A 25,661-nucleotide genomic window follows, 5' to 3' on the forward strand; every position below is an offset into this window, starting at 1 on the left:
AGTGCCGCTCCATAACCGCTCCTTTGATTTTCATTTTTTTAGAAGGTACACGAAACAAAATCATATTTTTTTATCAAAACGTTTTATTTATATTATATGATATATCAAAATATTTATAATCTTTTATTAGCTTTTAAAAGTAATAAATTTTCTAAATTAGAATCTAAAAAACACCCACGCTTCTCCCCTAAGACCTGTTTTGCGATACTAAATAGGCGCTCCGCAGGAGCACTAGAGGGAAGCGGGGTATTGTATTTAATATAAATATTTTTTAATTCATGGAATTGTTCAAAAATAGTAATTTTGCTATCATTATTTAAAAAATATCTATCCAATATATTATTTTCATGGTAATTGATTTCATGGAATCCAAAGAAATCTTCCAAATCATTACAAGGTTCCCGTGAACTAGTTGTAGCTATTTTTCCATCGGGTATTTGTTTCCTTAAAAAATTAATTAATCTGGCTTTTAGTTCCATATTTTTTGGATCTTTTATCCATTCCCAATTCAATTTAAATGCAGGATGGACAATCGCTGCAAGTATATTATCATCATTATAAATATTTGGAAATCTGCAATAAGGTTATTTAAATAGATATAATTTATGTTTTATTATAAACCTTTTATTAATACCGCTGATGAGAGACTTTACAAGAGGTTGGCAAAACTCTAAATCTGATAATTCATTTAATTTTGAAATGAGTTTAAAAATGGTAGGACTTAGGAAACCCATGTCCACATGAAGCTCCCCTTCAAGGATTTTCAGAGCTTTTTTCATAGGTTCCATAACCTAAAATTTATTTATATCACTAAGATAACGATTATATTAATATTTACTTGACTATACTCTTTAATAAATTTACGTTCTTGGGAGTTAAAACGTATAAGCCCATGGTTATCACACAACTCATCAAGGTCCTTTTGTTTTTCATCTAACATTTTATCTAGCAAAACCATAGACTCATAATACGAATTCCACCTAGTGGAATTTGGGCATATTAGATACCTACCCAACTTTCTGATAATTTCGTCCGCCATATTTGTAGACATATTTTGTTTATTCCACAAAGATTGACACTTTTGGAATAAACTTTGAGATACTATTTGAAAGCTTCTATCCCCTACAGCTTTCTCTGCATCAACTGTTGCCACCAAATTAAGATTGTGACAAGCACATCTTGAATGTTGAGGGAGATAATCAAAGCTTTCTGCCCTATTATTTAGGGTATCATCAATATCCACAAATTGGAAATCATCATCAATCTCAGAACTTTTATCTTCAAACATTCTAAAAAATAAAAGGAAAGCTATTATTTTAAAATAAATATTTGAGATTACCTGAATGCCTTCACAAAGTTCCTACCATTATCAGTAATGGTTTTTATCACTTTATTCTGAATTTTAAAGCTTTTATGTATTTCAATTATCATCTAGCCAAAACATCAAAAGTATGCTTGCCTTGAACACGTCTTAGGGCTAAAGCTGCTGATTTTCTTTGCAATGATTTTGTGTCAATCCAATGAGCAGTTACACCCAAAAAAGACCTTTATAAGTTAAATTAATCAAGCACATTTAAAAATATAGGCACTACCTTCTAAATCCACTTCAGCAATCAGCTGTGGTACACACATAAGATACTCCAGAAAGCATTTCTATAATATCATCCATCATTTTATCATAACGCAAACCTATCTTTGCTATTAGTGTTTGGCGGCACATTACCTTTGCTGAAGGGGAAAACGTTTTTATCATTTTGACAAAGCTAGGATTATCTACAGTTGATAAAGGAACTAGTGTCTCAATGACATAATCAATGATTGCATAATCTCCTTCAGTTTTTGTAGGTTCATATGTTTTTTGACTAAAATTTAATATTGATTGTTTTTTCTCAGAAGAGGAAGACTTTATATTTTGGCTAATATCTTTTTTATTATAACTATTGATATGATTTTCAATTTTTGAATATTGATTATCATGTACTCTCTAAATATAAATTTATAAATTAAATTAAAATTTTTTTTATAAAAATCAACTTTATTTTTAACTGATAATCTAAAACATCAAATTATTAAGGTAGATTTTTTAAATAAGAAATTGACAAATATTTAATGAGCAGTATAAATATCTTTTTTAGGTACTTAATTTTTTTTTATTATTTTGTTTTACTTATTTTATTAATATAAAATAAAAATATATAATTATTTTCCAAGTTTATTGATCAAAATAAAATAAGAAAAAATCAAATTAAAATTAAATAAAATATAAATTTTACCATAATAAAATGTATATTTTTAATTTGGATGTTACAATTCAATTTAAAAAAATACTTTAATTTAGAAAAAAAATGTATAAAAAGGAGGTTGAACAAGTAATGAGAAAATTAAAATAAATATAAAAATATAAAAAAACATCATATCTGACAACCCAAGCTCAACTAATGTAATGAATTGCCCAAAAATAATTAAAACCATTTAAAAAAAAATTATTATAAAATAAAGAAATATTGATTTTACCTTAAGGTGTTTTTTTTAATTAAAGCTGCTGATTTTAGAGAAAGAAATCATTTTGTTGTTAATGCACAATAGGCATTTCGCCTTTAAGTTGACTTTATCATCTGTATCATCTATAAGCTTGAAATATTTTTTGTATGGTGGAAATGGAAATTCGGTTTCTTCTTCTATAATCTCTAAATCCATAATATCTAAAACTATTTTTTATTATATATCTATAAAATGAATATTAATATGACTTACAAGATTTTTCAAAAAATTTTCAATATAAAAAGGAAAAACTGATGTTTAATGTTTCAAATGATTAGATGAAAAATCATCAACATTTAATAATGAATAAATTTAAATAAAATAAAATTTTATTTTCATTAAATTTTAATTAACAAATATTATTAATATTTAAGCTCCAGCCCTAAAAGGAGCTACTCCCGCTCCTCATTTTTAAAAAGGAGGGGCGCTCCAGCTTTTTTTGAAAAAATGTAGCGGCGCTCCTTAACAAGACTGTAAAATAGTAATATTGCTTTTTCCTGGTGTCGTAAGACTTATGGGAGAATAGATTAATGACTAGTAATAAATTTTTTCACATATATCCTTATGAAATTCCCTTTATCTAAAGACTAGGTTACTAGCCTCACTTCTAGACAAATTGATTTAACTGGCATGGGAATCTTAGCTGGTAACAAAGCTGTAAACAAAGAAATACTATCTTACCTCTTCGTATTCACAAATCACGTATGGTTCGATTGACCTGTTTAAACAATTCACTCAAAATAATAATAATAAAAAAAAACTTCAATTTATTTTTTAATTTGGCCGGTAGAAATAATTTTGATAATATTTTGTAATCAACGGGTTTAAAGGGAATTCGATAATACGGGAAACTAATGAATGTTTAAATGGGTTTATCATGCGATTTATTAGTTAATTGAAACAATTTAAATTCAATATATTTGATTCTAGCTGGTTAATATATTGTTCGGACTCTTATTATGTCGGGATAATATAATATACATAACAAAGTAAAATACCCTGAAATTTATATATTTAATACACAGGCTAATAAATAATAAGAATCGTCGTTAAAAGAATCGATTTTCTATCACTGCGTATTACTATTAAACCTGTGTTATAGGTCAGCAGTGCGAGGAGTTTAACATAATCGCTCGCCAGCCCATTGTTATTTTTAACCCGCTCACCTGTCAGCCCACGATTATTTTTTTAAATTCACCGCCCATTTATCTAAAAATTGTTTAACCCGCCCAATTGTTTAAAAATTATAATATTTTAATGTATTTTTAACTTAAGCTTATAAAAAATATGATTTTGAATAGATATAAGTCTGTTCTGCTCATTTTACAGGAAAAATATTTCAACACCCATCCTTAGCCGGGGAGGGCATAGACGGGCTAAAAATTTGCCCATTGCAGACCTCTACCGCCCACCACCCGCTCAATGTTAAAAATATTTTAAAAAACCCTACCACACCTGCCAGAAATATGGGCGGGCGGACTAAAAATCCGCCCAATGCAGACCTATAATTTGTATAAGAAAATATGCACAACACATGAATCTTTTTTTCCTTTACCTTCTATTTAATATTCTGTTTTACTCTTACTCTATCCGCTTCTGTTTAGTTTTTAATTTACCTCTCTATATCATGTCCTATATTATTTTTTTTCTTAACATTGAAAAATATAATAAATGATTTCAAGATATAGAATTATATTATCAAATATTAAACATTATTTTTATATAATATTTAAATATGGAATTATATAGATTGGTTGATTTTGTTATTTTTAAAATTATATTTAAAAAAAAATATGAATGGCACATAATTGAGAATTGGAAAATAAAATTTGAATATTATTTCAAATAGTAGTGCATCTCATTTCTTTATCGACGAATATCTTAAGCCATTTCTACACAGAACGTTTTTATCAAAGGGGTTTTAGGCATGTTTCCAACTTTTTTGAAAAAAATTTCCAGACAAAGGATAATTTTTCGAATTAATTTTTAAGTGCAATAATAAAAACTTAGTAGATTGATGGCTTTCAGGCCCCATTTAATCTTTAATTAAATCAAAATCAATTGTTTTTTTATTAACGATTAATCGGCGTCTAAGAACCCATTAACTACTAAGTATTTTAAAAAAATATTATATTACAAAAATAAACTAATTCTACAAACTACTATACTTTGAATATAAATAAAAATTGCTGGAAAAATGTCTAGGAAACCGCTTTGAAAAATATTCTGCTCGAAAATCGCTATGGACGGATCATTTTATTTATTGGATGATAACTTCAATAATAATTTTTGTGATTCATTTACGGAACTGAATTATGCCATTTTTACCACTTATTATTGGAAAAACATGCTGAGAGTTAACTGTACTTCAAATGAATTATAAAAGAAAGAACCCATAGATTAGCATAAATATATATTAAAAGAATATACTTATAAAAAAATTTATATAAAAAGCATAAATAATTAATAGTATAAAATTATCTTTTAAAGCGATACGGTTATGAAGATATTATATTTTTCGAACAAAGGGAATTTTAGAAGAAAGTTAATTGAAAATATGAATAACTTAGTATAATTATTATACAAAAAAAAACAAAATCAAGTTATAAAAAAGAAGTACTAATTTATGCGAGTCTAAATAAAGGATTTCTTATTAATATATCGACACTTGCCACTACATTATATTTTTTATTTACTTGCAGAAGGTGGGAAGGGAATACCTTAGAATTTCTTTAATAAGCTTAAGCAGGCAAAAGAAAAGATTACTTATGAATGTAATAACACTTAATTTTTATTTACTACAGTGGTAAGGTCTTAAAATTTCTTTAATTAACTGCTATATGTCGATTGACACCTATTTACAAACAAAATTAAGACATCAATCAAGAGCCTATTTTAGAAAAAAAATCTAATTACCATTGCAAATATATAATTAGATAATCAAAAACATCCCCTTAAAATTATGATCGAAAATTACTCTTATTTACAAACTAAAACTTAAAGTTGCTCAAAAATCCGAATATTTTATGCCGACATTAATTGATAAATAATTAAGTTTGCAATTTGATTGATAAAAAAAAGGAAATATAAATATGAATTACTCAGTATAAATGTTAAACTATTCCCTATTTTATATTCAATTTCATGAACTTCATTCCCAGCAAGCTAATTTTTTTAGACTTTGATGTTACAAAGAATCTTGTTCTTGATTGAAATTCCTATTTATATAATGCCAAATTCTTATATTTTTTCACTAATTTTTTAAAAAAAATCCATTTATGATTAAGATTAACTACAAACTAGAGATCATTTTTTCCCCTCACAGATCATTGATATTTTATTTTTCGTTTCATTTTAAAACTGTTAAAAAATTTTTTATAGTCCCTTAGGATTCTGGTTTTGGTAGGGTTTATATTCCAGACATAAAAGAATATTTATCTGAATAATTATTAAGAATTTTTATTAAAAATAATAAGCTTTATTTATAATCGTTTATTTATGCATGAATGATTACGTTATATTTTAAACAATTAAAAAATGGTCTTTTTAAATAAAACAATTAAATATAGAGCGTACCCCCCCCCCCCCCACAACATATTAAACTAACCCTTGCCTACAATTTTGGCCTGACTCATCAAGAGAATACACCTTCGCATTACTTATATATTTTAAACAACTTTTGAAAATAATATCAACGTTAACGTTATAATCTTACTTTATTATTTCAATTAATAAAATATATTGGCATGCTTTTAAGCAGAGCTTCTATGACAACTTGACTGGGATATACGTTCCTAAATTAACAATAATGAAAATTATTTTAAATGCCCATGATCAATTTTATGTTATAATTCTTAATCATAAATTTAGATATGGGCTTAGATTTTTTAATTTTTATATAATTCTAGAGCGTCATTGAAGCTTTCTAGCGATTGAGTGTTCGATGTTAATTTACAAAATCGTTCATTTTTCAAGAGTTGCAATGGAGCATATAATATTTTCATTATTGAAAGATGAGCATTACCAAACTCACAATTATAAAATAAATTTGTCAGTGGCTCATTGCCCATTTCAATATATGTGTAGTATATCTATTTACCAACCAAAATGATATCTCTTGAAAATATTAAAGTCAATAGTTTGATAGATATATTATCTCTTATATGAAATTTGGCATTGAAAGCCTTAATAATTTATATCTTATCATACTCTCATTCATAGGCGTAGTCAGGATTTTCCTAAAGGGGGGGGGGATTAAAAAATTAATGGGGGCTTCGTCCCCAGACCCCATTTCGAGCGGGCCTTCGGCCGAGTTACCTTAGTCTATATATAGTCATAAAATATTTTTACAAGAGAGGAGGTTATTTTTAATAAAAAAAATAAGCATGGAACACATATGAAATATATTTTTATTAGTTTATATAAAATATAATAAATTACTTGTATATACATTAATATAAAAGCATGGTAATCATTTATTCCAAACAAGTATAAGGAATTTATTTATAAAAAGTAAGTAGACATATAGTTGATATTCCTCTATTATATAGAATTGGTTACAAAATACAAGGTAAAATTCCACTTTTACAAACATATTTGACAGTTAGAGAATATATTACAGTTAATATTTTAACAAAATTTACAAATAAATGCTCTTGATAATAAATATAGCAACAATTTGCATTCAATTATTTAACGTCATCTATTTATTTAAATAAAAAATTATATTTAAAAAAAAATCTTCATATTATTTATTCAAAAATATCTTTAAAAGATATTTTCTGATGTCCTTATCAATATTTTATAGTTTTCTGTAAAATATATAATTCGCTATATTGGTAACAATTATATGATTGTCATATGATAATTGATAAAATTCGATATACTGTAAATCTACGACATATAATATTCCACTGTTTATATTATGTTTTAATTTTTTTATTTAATTTAGATTTAATTTTATCAATAGTTTTATAATTATATTTTATTTTAATTTAAAATAAACAAATTAAAATTACTCACTTTATAAAAAATTATATTTGATACATTATATTATTTAGTTATGGATCTATTATTAATAATTATAATACATTTCAGTTTTGTCTTAAGACTTATCTTTGGCTTATATTCCATTTCTTAATTTTTGGTTCACTTTTTTTAGTAAATGTTTTTTTCCAAAAATGTTTAAATTATGATGAATAGTTTTATAAAAAATTATCAACTTTTACATTCTTTCTTTCAAATTATTGTTTAAGATATATATATGCATATATTTTTGGGGGTCAGGGAGTGGGGGGAAGACTAAGGGGGGATATTTTTTTATTAGCTTAAAATGATATTCACAAAAAGTGATAAATTTCTAAAGGGGGGGGGAATTTCCTCTTGCCCTCCCCCTTAGCTACGCCTATGCTCTCATTTATGACACTTAAAAAATGAACGATTTTGAAATTGGACAAAGAACGTTGAATTGCCATGGGTCTCCAACTTGGAGCAGCAATTTGATAGAAGAGATATGTACTATGGATCCGAAGACTAAGTTCAATCCCCAGTGGTATCATATTTTTTAATGAAAACCAACCTCTTGGACAAGGTTTTGGTTAGGGTTAAGGTTCTGAAAGTTATCCCGATATGGGGTAGGGTGAATATAAACTTTTATGACTACACCTCCAAAATTATTTTGTGTATCAGTTAAAACATGGAGCGGAGTGATATATAATGTATAAATTTTTTTTAGGAAAAGGTGATATTTAAGTTGTACCGTTATTTAACCTGAATTTTTTTTAGAGTATAATGTTACATTACATTCATTAACTTCCACTACCGGACTTTGCTGTGTTAATTATTTCTGCAATTATGACATCTTTTTCGATTTTTACATCTTGACAGGAAGATGTTATTTTTTCTAACTTCGTTTAAAATTGAGTTTTTTTTGTCTTGACAAATAAATCCGTTGCCATTAACGGTATAGTCGATGATGAGCCCACCTCCCCAATCTTTTGGCTAATATCTGATTGACAATACGCTAACTCATATCAGACTTCGGGGTAATCAATTTAATAATAGAAAAGAAGAAATTACGACTTTTAAATAGATTATCGATCTGTAGAATAACCTAGTTGAAATTATAAACTCATGGCATATTTTGAGTTAGCATACTCGTGGAAGGCCAACACTGAACAATCGATTGTTGATTCTACTATTCTTCTTAATTAGAAACATTTAATATCGGAGGGTCTATACTTGAATCTTTAACCTATAAATTATTTACATTTATATATATTTTATCTATCAAAATTTGTATTATTTTTATCTGTATAAAAATGTTTATATACAAAACAAAAATGTATAAAATATTTTTATGTAAGATATAATATTAAATCCTAATTTTATTCAAAAATGGCCGAGCCTGTGACATTCCTTCTATTGGAGCAAAAGATTTTTTCCCACAATTTATCTTAATGCTAAACGCTAATGACGCCACTTGGCAAAGCACTAGCAAGTAATAGTGAATAATTAGAAATGTTTTTAACGCTTACCTTCTAATTAATAATGACTCGCTATTATTACTTTCAAAATTGTAATTTAGGGTTCGCACCAGTCTGCAAACATTTTATACGTCTTTTTCCCCACCTATATTTTGATTAAATAAAATAATTTGTAACATTTTTATTCCATTTAAATTATCCTCAATTATATTTGCCTCTCATATTATATTTTTAAAAATTCCAATAATGTATTAATTAGATGTTGTTTAATAGCGATTATTTAAAAAAAATATTTTAAATTAATATTTAAATATAAATATCAGACATCTGTAAAGGTATCGATTATCCTGTTCAAATTTCAAAGCAGTTTTAACCCGGTCCCATAAAAAGTCATTATTTTTAATAATTTGAGCATTTTATAAATTTTTTCAAAGGGAAATCGAAAATATGAACATGAATAATTAAAAGCTTCTTTTTACCAAACTGATGACTAATTTTTAGATTTTGCCAACAAAAACATATTTTTTGGCCCCAGCCGTGTTTTGGTTCTTGCTAGTCTATGATAAATACCGTAATAACATAAAATATATTTATGCAATATAAACTCTCATGAGATGAAAAATTTTAGGTAATCAGGATGTTGTAAATGATAAGATTTTAAGGGATCCGAAAATCAAAACGTCATAAGCGCGTTTTATTGTTATTATATTATAGTACTTATTATTGGGAAGAAGATCAAATCTCATTTTCTTTCCAATTTCTTTCAATTGACGTATTTGTTGTGCATCAAATTATATATTTTTATATCTTTATAAAAATAAAAGAAATTAAATATTTTTCTATCTTCATTAAAATAAAACATAAGATATTTTTATAATTAATTCATAATAAAAATTTTTTTAATTTTTCCATTTTAATATCTATTCATTTTTTTAAAAAAATAAGCCCAATTTATAACTTTTATATATATATAAAAAGTATTATATTATATATTGATTATTCTTCTATGTTCTGTTCTACTATAATATCATATTAATATAATAATTATTTTTAAAAATAATATTTTTTTTAATAGCTATTAAACAAATTGATATTTTTCATTTTTTTCGGAATTTTTGGTTTTGTTTGCAAAAAAATATTAAATTAATTTAATTTAGACTTATAGATAAATATTTTTTAAAAAAATACCACAATACGATTTTATTATCAATTTATAATATAATATGGTGTAAAGGATGTTGGAGAATTATTTTTTAGGAATGTAATAATATAACTTGAATTTTTTTATGCGTACATTAAAAAAAAACTGTTATGGTCAGTTATTCATTTTATCCTTGATTATTATGGCTAGAGCCTCCACTTCATCCTCTATTACTTCTATGGTAGAAGGTGACAATTTAATCTCTAATTCCATCAATAAAATGATAATGAAAGTAAAAAAAAGAAATTATATATATATATTAAAGTTTAATTTGGGTTGAGGGATGGGGCAAAGTGAACCAATAAAAAATAATAAATTCACTAAAAGGATAATTTGAAATAAAATTAAAAAAATTTTTTTTAAAGTTATTTGTCTCAAGGATTTGACCCACCCGAATGAGCCGGTCAAAATTTTTTTAGGGATATTTTAAATAATGCCAATTTATGATATTTCCTTTCTCAAAATATAATTACAGGACCGGACCGAAAAATCTTCATAGTACCATTCGGACTTCAGATCTCTGAATTTTCCTTATTACAATATTCTACTTTTATTTCATGGAAGGTATTAAGGATGTAATATTAGGATGGGCGAGGAAAGGGGGTGGGACGATAATTGTCTATTAGCCACATTTAGGTTGTAAAATTCGATAATTAATCATTTCAATGATTGGTGTATTTCCCTTATATGTATATTTACGGAAAATTTAACCTATGATTTTACAAATAAATTCAATTATAATTTCTGGATCGAAAGGTATTCCATTGTTTATCACAAAAAATAAGAAGGAATTGTGTTGTTAAGAAATCAAGCATATATTTAATCAGACCCGCAGTCCCAAAAATTATACAATGTATCATTTGATATATAAATTTCTCTTCGAAACTTAAAAAAAGCGGTCAAAAATATTTTAAAATCTGGATCGGGCTTGAAGATAGTAAGAAATCAGATCAGGCTATAAAAAATGGCCTCTACAGGTCTCTTATTTGAGTCATTAAAATCCGCTTTAACAAAATATTTACAGATAAACCATATTGTAATAATTTAAAGAAACAGCTTATAGATGAATTTTACCATTGAAACCTATCTTTTAATAATTTTTTTTAAAATTGGGTAATAATAAATTTTTAGATTTGATTTTTACTTATTACATTTAATGCTCCCATCTGAAAAAAAAGAAGGATATGGGAAAATTTTTTCCCCACCTATTTCTACTAACACATCACATTTCACATTTATTATTACCTTGATTATTATTATTTTATTTAATATTAGAAATAAATTATCGATTGTTATATATATAAAAAAACCTTTTGAGCTTTTCAAATCAGAATTGACATGACAATGATACATAACATTTCCCATTACGATAATATTTAAAATTCATACCTAAGCGATCGCTTATCAACATGTGATAGTGACTTCACCTAACAGGAGCTATGGGAGGCCCAAGTTCTTTTCAAAAATCTAAAATTAATGACTATTATATTCCATCGCCCATTGAGCCCCGGTAATTAAAAAGTTGAACCTGATCGCGCAGGGCTATGTTGGGGCGATGATTTAAAAAGATAAAACAACTTTTTTTTGTTTTTTATTTTAGTCGCTGGAAAGCACGCGGAATATGATGAACTTGTGCGAAGAAGTAAACCTTTTGATCAATTTTATTATTATCTAATATTCTAATAAAAAGGTCTGTACACTATACATTAGTTTTTTTTTGACTGGCAGTTAAAAAATTTTTTTTAAAAAAGCTTAGAGTCAAATTAGCAAGAGGGGAATTTTTCCATCTTTAATATTAATATCTAAATTCTTAACTAGCAGGAATTATATACCAGTTATTAAAAAATAAATTTCTAATCCTTTACCTTATTCTTTTTTGTATTATATCTAAAGTGTTCAATTATGAATAAATTTATTCCCTTCATTTTCATTGTTTAAGAATTGTAATAATCCTAACGCTTAATCTAAATTAGTTTATCCGTCTTATTAAATTAATAACGAAATAAGCATAAAATAATGTAGTTATATTAGTGGAAGAAAATAATCTACAAATTTATATCGTTGCACCTCCCAGTAACAATTAATATTAATTGCGCTGTCTCATCCTTATATTTTTCAGAATATGTTCCTTTTTTTTAAAAAAAATAAAATAAAAATAGGGGAAAGACGCCGGCATTAGAACGTTAGTTATGCTTGATGAACAAGGAGGTAATATTTTTCATTTTACTTATTTTAAAATTCGGCTCGAGAAATATATTTTAAAATTTTGTTACCTAGTCGATCCCCGTCCCTATTTTGTAGAAGGTTACACTCGACCATTTATCATTTTTGGAAACGGGAAACGGGCCGAATGAATAATTTAAAATTAATGTTCGGTTTGACGATTCTGATAGGTATATGTAGGGGCACTAATCGATATTATAATAGATGAATTCATAGTGAATTATGATATTTTTTAAAATTTTTTTATATTATATATACCTTTTTGGAACATCAATAAATAAATGTTTCAATTTTGAAAAAAAAAATCAATTTAGAGCAATTGGATCGTGTAGAAGAAGGCATGGATCAAATCAATGTTGACATGAGGGAGGCAGAAAAAAATTTAACGGGATTAGAGAAATTTTGCGGACTATGTAGTATCTGCCCTTGGACCAAGTATTCACTAATAGGAAAAATTGATTCTATATATCGTTTCCTGAGAATTAAATTATTCTATTTCCACTTTTTTGTAATTTTACAGGAGAGCAATTTTAAAAATTATTTCGGATATGGAATAACCTAATTTTCAGGCAGCGATATTCAATATTATGGCATTTATGGTTCTTAGATTTGCAGATTGATTCCGGTTCCAAATTTTGTTTTATAAGGAGTGAAATTTTTTTTTAAACATTAAATAAGCCAACTCTGAAATGAGTTACACGCAACATTTTGAAAATATATATGTAAATGAGTCGTAGAATTTTATTAGAACCGCTTCAGATTAGTGTTGTTAAACGGCTGGATTTGAGGCGATTAAAAAGGGCTGATTTCATATTTTAGATAGAAAAAGGCCTGAAGATTTTGGTCATAGGTAGCACAAATGTTTTGGACATCTATTAGCGAAATCTCGAGGCTTAGGCAGTATTTTCTAACTAAAATATTGAGTTAGCCCTTTTTAAAAATCGGCTCAAATCGAGCCGTTTAACAACACTCGTTCGGATTTCAGTAAATTTTAAAATAAAGTTATTTCCGGTTTATATATTTGTCACTGTTTCGAGTCAGCGGATGCCGGTTGTTTTCTAAACTTTGATCAAGCAAGATTAAAAATCTTTGTTCCCTCTTTGATTTGTTTACCAAAAATATTTAATAAAAGGTTGATATTTATATGCGCCTTATAAGATATCACTAACTCAAATTAAAAAAAAATGATAGAAAAAATTTTGAAAAGGGTTCCACATACGAAAAAACGTGGAAATCTTCCGACGACGGCAAAATAGTCAGTGGCCAGCCAAGGGTTATAGATGAAAGAAATGGCAAGGGACCTTCATCGGGTTTTATCGTCAGGTTACTAAAATATTCTTACATAAATAATATATCATAGATTTATCCCCCCCCCCCCCCCAAAAAAAAAAAAATTTAAATCGGTGCTGGACTAATAAAAATTTTTTTTAAATTATATCATATTAATCATTTTGATATATTAAATATCTAATAATAAAAATCCAAATTTAAAATATAAGATAATTATGATAAATGCTAATGTAACAAGAGCCAAACAAAGCAATATATTTTGAATTTTTTTTTTAGTTTAAGACCAAAAAATTGTGTATTGGGATAATAAAAAATTAGAAATTTATAACAAAATTGGGAGGGAGAATTCTAATCATCTAGGTAAAACATACATAGTTTGTCTTACCCTGCATTAAAAGTTAGAGCGAATTCGCGGCTAAGTATATAAAATATGGTGCATTTTTGTATTCCTCGCTCAAATTCGCGCTAACTGTGAATAAGGGGCTAAAGATAGTTGTTGTTATCCTAATTGATGCCTTCGCGAAACTCCCCATAATTTTTTTGATTTGATCACCGATGTCTTTAAAGGAATTCATCGCCAGATAATACGTTTTTAGGGTAGAGCTGATTATTGGTATGAAACTATAACTCAATGAGTCAGTTATATATTTAGCAATTTTTAAATTCTAGACGCCTACTGATTAATTATTGGATTGGAAAATCGTGTATACGCAAGAGAAATTATCCACGGAATTTGTGAGATTATTTGACATAAAAAACTACTTAACCTACATCAATAATAATATAATATAAGTATAAAATGTTAATATATATTATGTTATATAGAAGCCTCTGCCCACATCATAAGAATTCTATTTTAGTACATTTAAGAGTTCACAATTTATATGGACCACTGGTTCCATCCCTTTTATTCCTCTCAAAGCAATTCCGCACTGTTCTCCATTACATCCGGAAATCTAGAAATTCTATCTAATATTAACCCATGATTCTAATCCAATAACAAACATTTTAGATATCAATATTCCGGACACATGTCATTAATTCATTTAATGATCAATTCCTCGACCTTCATAACCTAGTTTGATTTACAGGAACATCTTTTATTTGGTCGCAAATCCAATTCTTGCCGCTATTGGGAATTCTTTTACCGAAACAGGCTTCATTTACCATAAATTATGAACTTCATAGGAATATACATCACTTGTAATAAAAATCAATATGGTATAAAATTTAGAGCAAACTTGGTTGGCAACAAAATAAACAATTGACATATGGTACTCAGACTCTGCACCTCCGATAACACTTTTGGTCATGGTAGTACAAATATAAGACCACCTTTCAACCTTTATATAAGGAGTTGATCATATAAAATGAAACCACCACGAATATATTATTAAGATATTTTTTCATATGTGTGTGTAGGTTTTATTAAAAAATTTTTTTTTTACCAAATACGGCATCATAATTTTTTCAGAAAACTTAAAGGGCTAACACACTTCCAGCGGCCGCATTGTCTTACTAAAACCTAGTGAACATTCATTTCCATCTGAGGTTATTACAACCAGCGATTCCGTTTCAATTATCACTCCAGAAGAGATGTTCAAATCAATAAGTATTTACAGAAGGATGAAGTTCCTGGGTTCGAAGGTGACTACCCTCTCTTTCTACGGGATTTAATTACGCCAATTCTGATCAATCAAGATAAGGACAACAAAATTATGAGCACTTATAAATACTAAAATATAATTCTTAAGGATAAAAACTTTTATCTAACATAATATCTATATTTACATTTTGTTCCTATATTCTATTATTGACGCAAGTTAAGTGGTTCTTTATGTCAATAATAATTTCATGAATTCCAAGATATAAGGAAAAATTTAAATATGGGATTTCTCGTGCATAGACACGAATTCCCCAATATTAACAAAGATGTAATAAACAAGACCCAGAATTTAAAAATCGCGAATTATTCAAAAGACTTATTAAGTTATATTTTCATACCAGTAATTAGCTCTACCATAACAACGTAGTGTGATTTGGCGAAGAACTTCAAAATTGGTTCGGCATTAAACGAATAAACTTATTAATATACATTTTAATTTTCAGATCATTAATAATAATTTATTCTGTTTGTGCAATAAAAATATCAGAGACCTGCAGGCCCGGCCCTATACCCGTGGGCCGTATTTTAAATTTTTTAAATATACCCGGGCAGGGCCTAAAAAAATTTTTTTAAAATATATCCGGGCCGGGCCTAAGATTGTTAAATTCGGGCCGGGCCTTAATATTTTTTATAAAAATTTTTACATTATGAGTTAATGGTTATAAGATTATATTATATTATAGTTATGATTAATATAATATTGGGTGATGGTTAACACACCTAACACCCACAGATCGATCTAATTATTAATTTCCTGCAAATTTATTCAAAGTATTAATATATTTTTTTATAATTCATATCTAAATTTTTACAACATATTTTACCAAAACAATCAAATAAAGGAATATCTTAAATAAGCCCCAATATTCAAGTATTAATAATATATTTTTTATAATTCATATCTAAATTTTTAGAATATTTACCAAAACAATCAAATAAAGGAATATCATGGCACAAAATACTAATGATATAATTAATAAAATTAAAAATAATATTTATTCTTTTAGAAATACAAATAATAATTTAAAATCTGAAATATGGGCTAAATTTAACATCATCATAGATGAAAATAAAAAAAACATTGGCTACGTACAATGTAAGAATTGTTCAAGTATATTATCTTATAATTATAAACATGGTACATCACATCTAAAAAGACACAAATGTGATGGTAAATCCATGAAAATTAATAAAAAATTTTTACACCTGAAAAACCAACCTATAAATGTAATATAAAATATTTAAAAATTATAAAATAAATTATATTAATATTGTGCAGTTAGATTATATTTTCAAAATACTATTTATTATACATGCATTTTTTTAAATAGCGATTTATTTTTATTTTATAAATTAAATAGTAAATTAAATACAATATATTATATTCTCCAAATATTTTCCATTTTTATAAATTAAATATTAGTTTTATTTTTTTTAAATGCAATATAAAATATAGTATATGCTCAAAATATTATTACCATTTTTATGAATATTAGTTTTATTTTTATAAATGCAAAAAATATAGTATATGCTCAAAATATCCATTTTTATAAATAACAGTTTTATAATTTTTATAAATTCAATATAATATTCTCAAAATATTGCTTTTTTCATGTATTTTTTAAATAATTAGCGATAATACTCGCTGAAAAATATGGTAAAATATATCATAGGTGAATTTTTGTATATACCAGGTCGAATATAATTTTAAAAAATTCCGAGTCGGGCCTGAAACTTTTTTTTTAAAAATATCCGGGCCGGGCCGTAAAAATTTTTTTTAAAATTTATCCGGGCTGGGCCTTAAATCCGGGCCGGGCCGTAAAAAAATTTTTTAAAAAATATCCGGGCCGGGCCTAAAAAATTTAAAACCGGGCCGGGCCGTGCAAATGGCGCCTCTGCAGGTCTCTGAAAAATATTCTGTTAATATATTTTCTTATGAATAAATTTTATAATATTTTTAGAAGACAATTAGATTTATTTAATTCGTATTTATTTTTGAATGAGCTTAATTTAAAGAAAGACTAGCACACCCTTTAAACACAAATTTTGAAAATAACTGTTAAAGCCAAATAAAAATAAGCTTAAATCTTTATGAAAAATAAATATATATTTTTTTTTGGATGCACAATATATATAATTAAAATGTTATTTATATATGTTTTTGGTACAAATATATATTATGACTTTTTTCAATAAAAATAATTATGTGGCATGGTTTTTCTGTTGCGGCTATTTCTTTGTTATCTCTATATTTTCTTAATACAAATATGTGGTATAGTTTTTCATTGCAGTTATTTCTTTAATTAATTCATATTTTTATTTAAATTCCTTAGAATAAAAAAAATTATATTAAAAATGATGGGTTATATAAATTATTTAAATGTAATTATCAATGTTACTAGTTACTTTTGGAATAATATAATAGTTATCTTTCAGAAATAACTTTTTAACAATATTAATAATTTATCCTAAATCCATTTAAATTTGGATTCATTAATATTGTACGTGAATATATATTATTGGTTGCCGTGTCATATTAATTAAATTATTTTTATAATTGAAATATTTAATATAAATAAATAAGAAGTTGATCATAAAATTAATCCTTTGGAAAATTTTAGAAAAATAAAATTAAAATTATTCAAATAAATTTTAAAAATATCGGGATAAATCCGGGCTGGGCTTGAAAATATTAAAAAATCTCGGGCTGGTCATAAAATTTTGACCTCTGCAGGTCACTTGTATTTGTAATGCCAATCAATTGTACAACTAACATTTTTTAATGTAAAATTTGACAATATCATAAAATATTTTTTAAAAAACAATTAATTCAGCGTTTTCTAGTTCAATAAATTTTTTTTAAAAATATCCGTTATTTAAAACTTTTTTTTTATAAAAAAAATCAATGATAGAAACAATATTGTAAGGTTTTTTAAATTAAAATTTTGATCTACTTTGATTCTAACCACCATCTGTAAATATGAAAAATAAATGACATTGATATTTTTATTGTCATTTATACCTTATAAATTGCGTGGATACTTTATCAATATTATAACCGATACTCATCCTTTAGCCTCTTGATAGTTATTTTTATCTGTCTATAATCTAAGCAAGACCATAATTTTATTTTATAACTTGATACCCGTTTGCTTCGTTCTGGCTTGGATCTCTATTTTACCATAATTTTTTAAAATTAAAATTTACTTATATAATTATAATTTAAGATATATATATATATATTAATATAAATCAGCCTTTCATATTTATACTAGAGATCTGCGGAAGGATTTTAGCCACCCGTCCACTTTTGTTTTAAATTTTTTACTCTCCATTTACCCGCCCGCCCATTTATTTAAAAATCTTGTTTAACCTGTGTCAGCCCAGTGTTTAAAAATTATATTAATAGCTGGTTTGGCTCTTAATTTTAATGTATTTTTAATTAAAGTTTGAAAATATGCAAATATTATGAAATAAAAAAATGATTTATAATAAATAGAAGTTTGTTCTACTCATTTCTCTCGAAAAAATATTTAAAATTCTTTGCTCGCCACTCGCCTAATTTATAAAATTTTTAGAAAACCCGCCACGCCGCCTCTAAAATTGGCGGACTAATAACCGCCCAATAGATTTCTAATTTATACAAAATAAAATATATAAAAAAAATTTATTCTATTAATAGAATAACTAACGACGCCAGGGAGGATGAAATGGAGGAGAATATAGAACAAGTTAGTGGCATGGTGGGGAATCTCAAAAATATGGCCATAGATATGGGCAACGAAATCGAATCCCAAAATAGGCAAGTCGACCGAATAAACCAAAAGGTACTATTTTTCTCTCTCTCCAGATTATAAAAATTGAATTGAATAAATAAATGCAAATAATTCTTCATAAGCATTAAGTTTTAAAAAAGATTGGTACTAAATTATTAAACTAAATAGATATGATATATTTATTAAAATATATTATTCAAAATGATCAAAAATGTGTTTAGATTTAGTAATTCAGTTGAAATTTGCAAAATTTATATTTACTAAAATATTTTGTAAAAATTATTATTTTTTTAATCAGGCTACATCAAATGAATCTAGAATCGAGCAAGCTAACATGCGCGCCACTAAAATCTTGAAAAACTAAAAGAAAAAAGCAAATAATTGATGTAGAAGAATTTAGATCTATTTATATTTTGAAAAAAGCTTCCAAAATTTCTTGTAAAACGATGTTTTATTATAATTTTAAAGACAACCCTGGAACCAACATAAGAAAATCAGTCACCCCACTTTTCTTTTTTTTACATAAAATTTTTTGATAAATTGATGAGGAATTTATTTAGAGTAAAGAAACTATTTGACTATGATATAAATCATGCCTCAATATTTTATGTGTATATAATATTATTATTCATAATTTATTTTATATTTCTTTGTAGAAAAAAAATATGGACCAATTAATGATTTTTATTATTATTATTTTAAATGTTATTTCTTTTTAGCTTTATAAATTATTAAAATATCGCAACAATTTAAATCTCCAAAAGAAAATATTAATATCTTATGAAACAAAACATAATATCATTCCAATATCATTTTTATTTTCCAAGATTTAAGAAGTGCTAAATAACGCATAATGTTAAAAAACTCCCAAAAAATTAATTTTTTTTAAAAGTTTGTTTTATCGATATTTATTTATAAAATATTTTGCAATATTTATATTATTTTTTTTAGATGTGAACGGAATTTACCATATCAAATGGGCCTTGTAATATTTTGTAAAATAAATTTTAAGAATGTTTTATATAAATTATAGCAAAAGATAGCTTTATTTATTTTTGAATAAAATGATATTTATATTCAAATGCTTGGTTATCAGCTACGATTCATATTTATGAAAAAAATTCTTATTTTATTTCATATTATCCAATACCATCACGTGGTGATGGGCAAAAGCATGCTTATCTATCTTAGCTAATAAGTTTAAGAAAATCATTTTAAACTTTCCTAGAATTGTTATGATGACTAGTCTAAACTAGATATCTATAATCACCGGTCTCGTACCCGGACCATCTGAAAAAAAATATGACGGGAGGGCGAGAAAAAGGTAGATAGCCAGGCGCGTTTAATAGAGAATAAGAATAGAAATAAAATTATTCTTGAATATTTGGCCATTCACAAAAAAATAAAATCACGAAACCAAACTCTTCATTCTTGCTTATTTCCATAGGATATATTTCTGGATTTAAAAAACCGGGCCAGACATTCTTAGTTTAAATAATACGGGAATCCGGCCTAGCCGGGTACAAATTTGGACGTGTCGGGCAAAAACGAAATCCCAGCTGGGTCGGACCTAAAATTTTTTACCATTTGCAGACCTCTAATCTAAGGTACAGGTTTATGTAATTAGAAATTTATTTTTATAAAAAAATGATTTATTTACATTATTATAAATACATTATTTTTTTACAAAATTAAATATTTAAAAAAATATATATTTATTTATACTAAAAAAATATATTATGTTCATTATATTAATAAAAATAATATTTACATTTTAAATTCAAATAATTATTTACAAGACATATATAATCTATTTGTAAATAGAATTTTCAATCCCACTATCGGTCATCAATAGATGATCAAAATTGTTTTTACAAACTGTTTCGGCGACCAAGTGTCCAAAGATATTTTTTCGTATTAAATTTTTGAAATTTTGGTTGAAAGATAGACTTTTTTGCAAAGTTTTATTTATTATCCTTCTTTGGTTAAGCTTTGTTTCACTTTTGCTGAAATTTATGATCTTTGATTTGTCTTTAAACATGGCATTCTTTATAGGGTTTTTTAAAAAATATGCGACATATTTATCGATCACATTACTGGTAAAATTTTCTTCGTTAGATTTTAAGCTCTTATTCAAGATGGTTAAGCTTTTTCCATTCGAGTATACTCTTTTAATGTTTACCAAATGGATATAATTGCAGGGCAAACTATTTACGCGCTTAAGGTTAGAATTGCACTTTTTTATAAATAATTGAGGCACAGTCTTCTTGTTCACCGATGTTATGGTTAATTGATTATCATAAAAATGGTTTTGGTTATTAGAACAAAAATCTTCTGGAATACTCTCAGCAGCGTTGCTTACACATTCCGAATTTTGTAAGGTATTTTCTTCCAACGATGTTTCTTCCGCCTTAAGGGGCACTAAATATTCGTAAAACGTTTGAGAGTCGCTACTATCGGACATTCTTTTCCTATAATTTTTTTTGGACCACGAATCCACAGATATCTTCCTAATAATAGTGTCATTGTTGTAATATTCATCTTCGTTATTTGATCCCCATGATATAGAGCCACCTAAGCCAGATGTTGACTGTGAATTTTTCGAGATTTTGGTCCCTCGGTTTGATAAACTCATTATTTCTATCTGATCGTCATTACTTGTTTTAGCAATCTCACTTTCAGAATTAAATGCGTCTTCCAATAAAATATCGTCATCATTGTTAAAATCAGAATTCAACAACAGTTTTTCGTCTGGCGTTAAATCTTCAGTAGTATTTGGTTTCGTTTTGCCAGACCTTGGTAGATGTTTGAAAAGCAAAGTGAGAGGATCCTAAAAATTAAAATAAAGATTTAGATAATAAATATATTATGGTGAAAGATCAAGTGTTCCATAATAATTTTTAACTTTATAAAACATTTTATTTAAAGACTAAATTAATACCAACAAATTAATTTTAAAAAATGGACGGGCGGGCTAAAAAAAAATTTTCAATATGTGTAGTTTAAATTTTTTAAAAGGTTGTATATCATTTTTCTAGCCCACGGACGTGTGGAAGTTACATATAGTTTTGATATCAATTTTCATAAAATATATTTAAATCTTGTTTCTATATTTATCATAGAATAATATCAAAATTGGAACAAAGTTGGAAATCAACTATTTAAAAGAGCCATCATAATGACTTTGATTTTTATATTCTGATTGGTTTTAATAAAGGGTAACCCTTTCATGCACAGAAAAATTTTTAATAATGAAAATAAATATATACTCTCATATAATTTTATTTTTAAAAATAAAAAAATAATATTTCATAAGATATTACAAAAATTAAAGAGGGACATCTGCTATTCCACTGATCATATAAACATATTTGTGAAAAAATATTTCATATTAAAGTGGGACAATTGCTATCCCACTGTTCATATTAGGGATGTACCGGTATTTTGTATCGGATCGGGCCGATATTTTACCTATTTTGAAATATCGGTTATCGGCAAATATTATAAAATTTTCCGATCCGATGCAAAATGGCGTTTTTAACAACAATAAAATATAAAATTTAAAAAAAAGTTATATCTAAGAACCATTTCTTTTTATAAATAAATTAAAATCCATTTTTATGTTTAATTTTTTTAATAGAAATAATTAGTTAATAAACATTCTGCCATATTGTTATTTTTTTTGCATTCTGTTTATAAAAGTTAATAATCACTTCAGAATCTGTTTTTAGTGAAGCTAGTGATATAGTCCCCATCACCGCAGACTTACCTCTGATAAATTGGAAATTTTGGTATTTCTAAAAAGAAATCTTCGATATATTAATTTTTAATATTTATTTAGATATTTATTTCAAATTTTATAATATATCTGTTTATTACTTATTATGTAAATAAATTAATGTTATACTTATTATATAAATAAGTGATTTTTAAGTAAAAATATTTTATATACTTTTAGAATCGCAATTGAATTGAATATAAACTATAACTGAACATTATAATATATTTAAATAACATGTATGGTATAAAAATTATAGATGTTATACTAATAAAAAGTATATTAAAAATTAAAACCATTGATATCTTTACAGAATACAAAATTAGATAAGATATCGGAAATCGGCCGATATCAATTTAATATCGGGAATATCGGATCGGTCTCCAAAAAGTGGTATCAATATACCTCTAGTTCATATAAACATATTTATGATTTTGTGTTACGGTTTAAAACAATTTCGACTTTAAGAGACATAACACCACGTCACAAACCGAGCATATTTAATCTGAACGATGTTCATCGATAACTGTTGAAGAATTAGAATATCTTCTCCTTTGATCTAATCTTATAGGTTAGGTAAAATCTTATAGGTTAGGTAAATGTGAGCGGCACATCTCTTGGCATATACACTTAATTTTTATTAGACAGTGTTGGATGACTGGGCTCTGCTGATAAGCTGTCCACATAAACTATCATTTATGCTAGCATACCATCCCTTCTAAAGTTTTCAGTCATACAAGGTCGGATTTTGTAAAGTTTATAGAGATCAGAATATTCGCTTTGGAGAGCCAAAGTATTCTTATCGTTTGTATGGATATGAAGAGACCGTCATTTTGACCTATTTATATGTATTAGTTTGGCTATTATATTGATCTTGTAAATCGGGTATTAAGCTACAATAATCCCGTTAGGCTGTATTTTCATCCCCATTAGTATGTTTATAGCTAAAAAATATTGGCAGATTTAAATTTATATAATAATAACTATATAAGTACTAATGTAAATAAAAATTTATTTTACCGTTTCATACTTTGGATTGCATATAAATTAGTTTAAAAATGTCAAAAATTATTGAAGAAAAAATCAGATACAAATAATTGAATTATTTTTTATAAAGTTTCAGCAACTCCGATATTTTTCGGCCCAGAGGTTTATTAAAGTCAATAAATGGTGTAGGAATTAATCAAGGATTATTTTCGCAAAATGTGTGAGTATTATATAATAAATTTACAAGGAATATATTATCTTCTGAGGCAGAGTATTCATTAATAAAATTGGAACTAATATCACTTTCATCAGTTGACGGCATTCTGTATAGTTGGATTCATTGAAACCCATTATAAAAATTATAATTATTAAAAATGGATGCATTATATATAAAAAGAGTTGTATATATAAATGTTGTTTCATATATGTACAAAATATTATAATAAGAAAGTGGATTTTTTTATAATCTGTTTGCGAAAAATCTGGAAAAAAATGTGAATAAAAATCTCAATATGGCGAATTTTAACTAATTTTTTTTTAAAGTATTGAATAAACATAATTTATTTATTTTATAAAAATAATGTTTAAAGTATAATGTAAAAATAAAATAAATTTTTAAAGGTTGGTAAATTTTGTACTATTATACAAAATATGGTGAGTTTATTCCTAGCGTGAATGAAAGGGTTAAGTATAAGGATATTATATTTTACAAAAATGGAATAAAAGAAAGTGGAAATATATTATGGGGGGTGGGGGGGGGGGAGGTTTCACTAAAAAAATGGCATGGAATACTAATTCTTAACCGAGACTATTTTTTTTTATTTTTTTTTACTTCAATACAACTTTCTATAGAATCGATAATTGCTTGAAAGTTTGGACGGCATGCAGGATCTTTTAACCAACATTGCATCATTATTTCTCGGCTACAAATATAAGGTAAATTAATATATAAAGCAATAAAAATTTGTTAAAATTACATTTTGAGAGGACAGCAGGACGGAAAATTTAATCTATTTCCTTTAGCCACTATAACCATAACTTCTTGATTACCGATCCCAGGGTAGGGCATGTAACCTAGGGTAAATATTTCCCATAATAATATTCCAAACGCCCATACATCACTCTTAGTCGAAAAAAGTCCATCTAAATAAGCTTCCGGTGGCATCCATTTTACTGGTAACATAGTTTTACCACTTTTTCTATAATAATCGGCTCTAAAAATAAAATAAAATGTAAGTTAAATTTAATGAGTTTTACTGAATGAATATATTGGTATAAAATATATGATCCATAGAATATAGTGTATTAAAAAATGATTTTAAAATTTAATTTATGATATTTGCTAAATTCAAATTTTTTTAAAATATTTATTTTGAATAATAATTTTTTTTGTTAGACAAAGATAAAATTGTTGTTTTTTGTATTTAAGACTATGTCTTCGTAGGCAATTAAAAATTCGCATATCGCATATAATTTTCGCTTCATTTGTTGCATTTTTGCAAATTCGTAATTTTAAGCAGCATTTTTAGTTTTAAAAAATTATTTATTACTATTTATTCTTTTATTCCTAATATATTTAATTTTAGATACATTTGATATTGAAGATATTCTAGCTTATAAAGTAGTGATAAGCATAAAAATAAATTTAAAAGGGGAAAAGAGTTTCAAGAAATAGATATAAAGCATAATATGTCAGGTTAGGTTATATTACAAT

At 26.1% G+C, this 25,661-nt stretch overlaps 2 protein-coding genes across 2 annotated transcripts in view; one reads left to right on the forward strand and one right to left on the reverse strand.

The window, feature by feature from the left end:
• Positions 1-20,167, forward strand: part of LOC135922517 (synaptosomal-associated protein 25-like) — a 35,241-nt gene extending 15,074 nt beyond the window's left edge. Inside the window, exons 3-8 of the mRNA XM_065456882.1 lie at positions 11,828-11,869; positions 12,387-12,435; positions 12,765-12,885; positions 13,642-13,773; positions 19,089-19,233; positions 19,481-20,167. Coding sequence (XP_065312954.1) covers positions 11,828-11,869; positions 12,387-12,435; positions 12,765-12,885; positions 13,642-13,773; positions 19,089-19,233; positions 19,481-19,546 — 555 coding nt within the window. The 3' untranslated portion in view covers positions 19,547-20,167. The remainder of the gene's footprint in view (positions 1-11,827; positions 11,870-12,386; positions 12,436-12,764; positions 12,886-13,641; positions 13,774-19,088; positions 19,234-19,480) is intronic.
• Positions 18,444-25,661, reverse strand: part of LOC135922516 (tyrosine-protein kinase receptor-like) — a 36,560-nt gene continuing 29,342 nt past the window's right edge. Inside the window, exons 23-25 of the mRNA XM_065456881.1 lie at positions 24,925-25,161; positions 24,780-24,870; positions 18,444-18,578 (exon numbers count right to left, since the gene is read on the reverse strand). Of these exons, the coding sequence (XP_065312953.1) occupies positions 18,459-18,578; positions 24,780-24,870; positions 24,925-25,161 (448 nt within the window). The 3' untranslated portion in view covers positions 18,444-18,458. The remainder of the gene's footprint in view (positions 18,579-24,779; positions 24,871-24,924; positions 25,162-25,661) is intronic.

This window comes from Gordionus sp. m RMFG-2023, chromosome 1 (genome assembly GCF_954871325.1).
Source record: "Gordionus sp. m RMFG-2023 chromosome 1, tfGorSpeb1-WG-v2, whole genome shotgun sequence".
Lineage (NCBI taxonomy): Eukaryota > Metazoa > Nematomorpha > Gordioida > Chordodea > Parachordodidae > Gordionus > Gordionus sp. m RMFG-2023.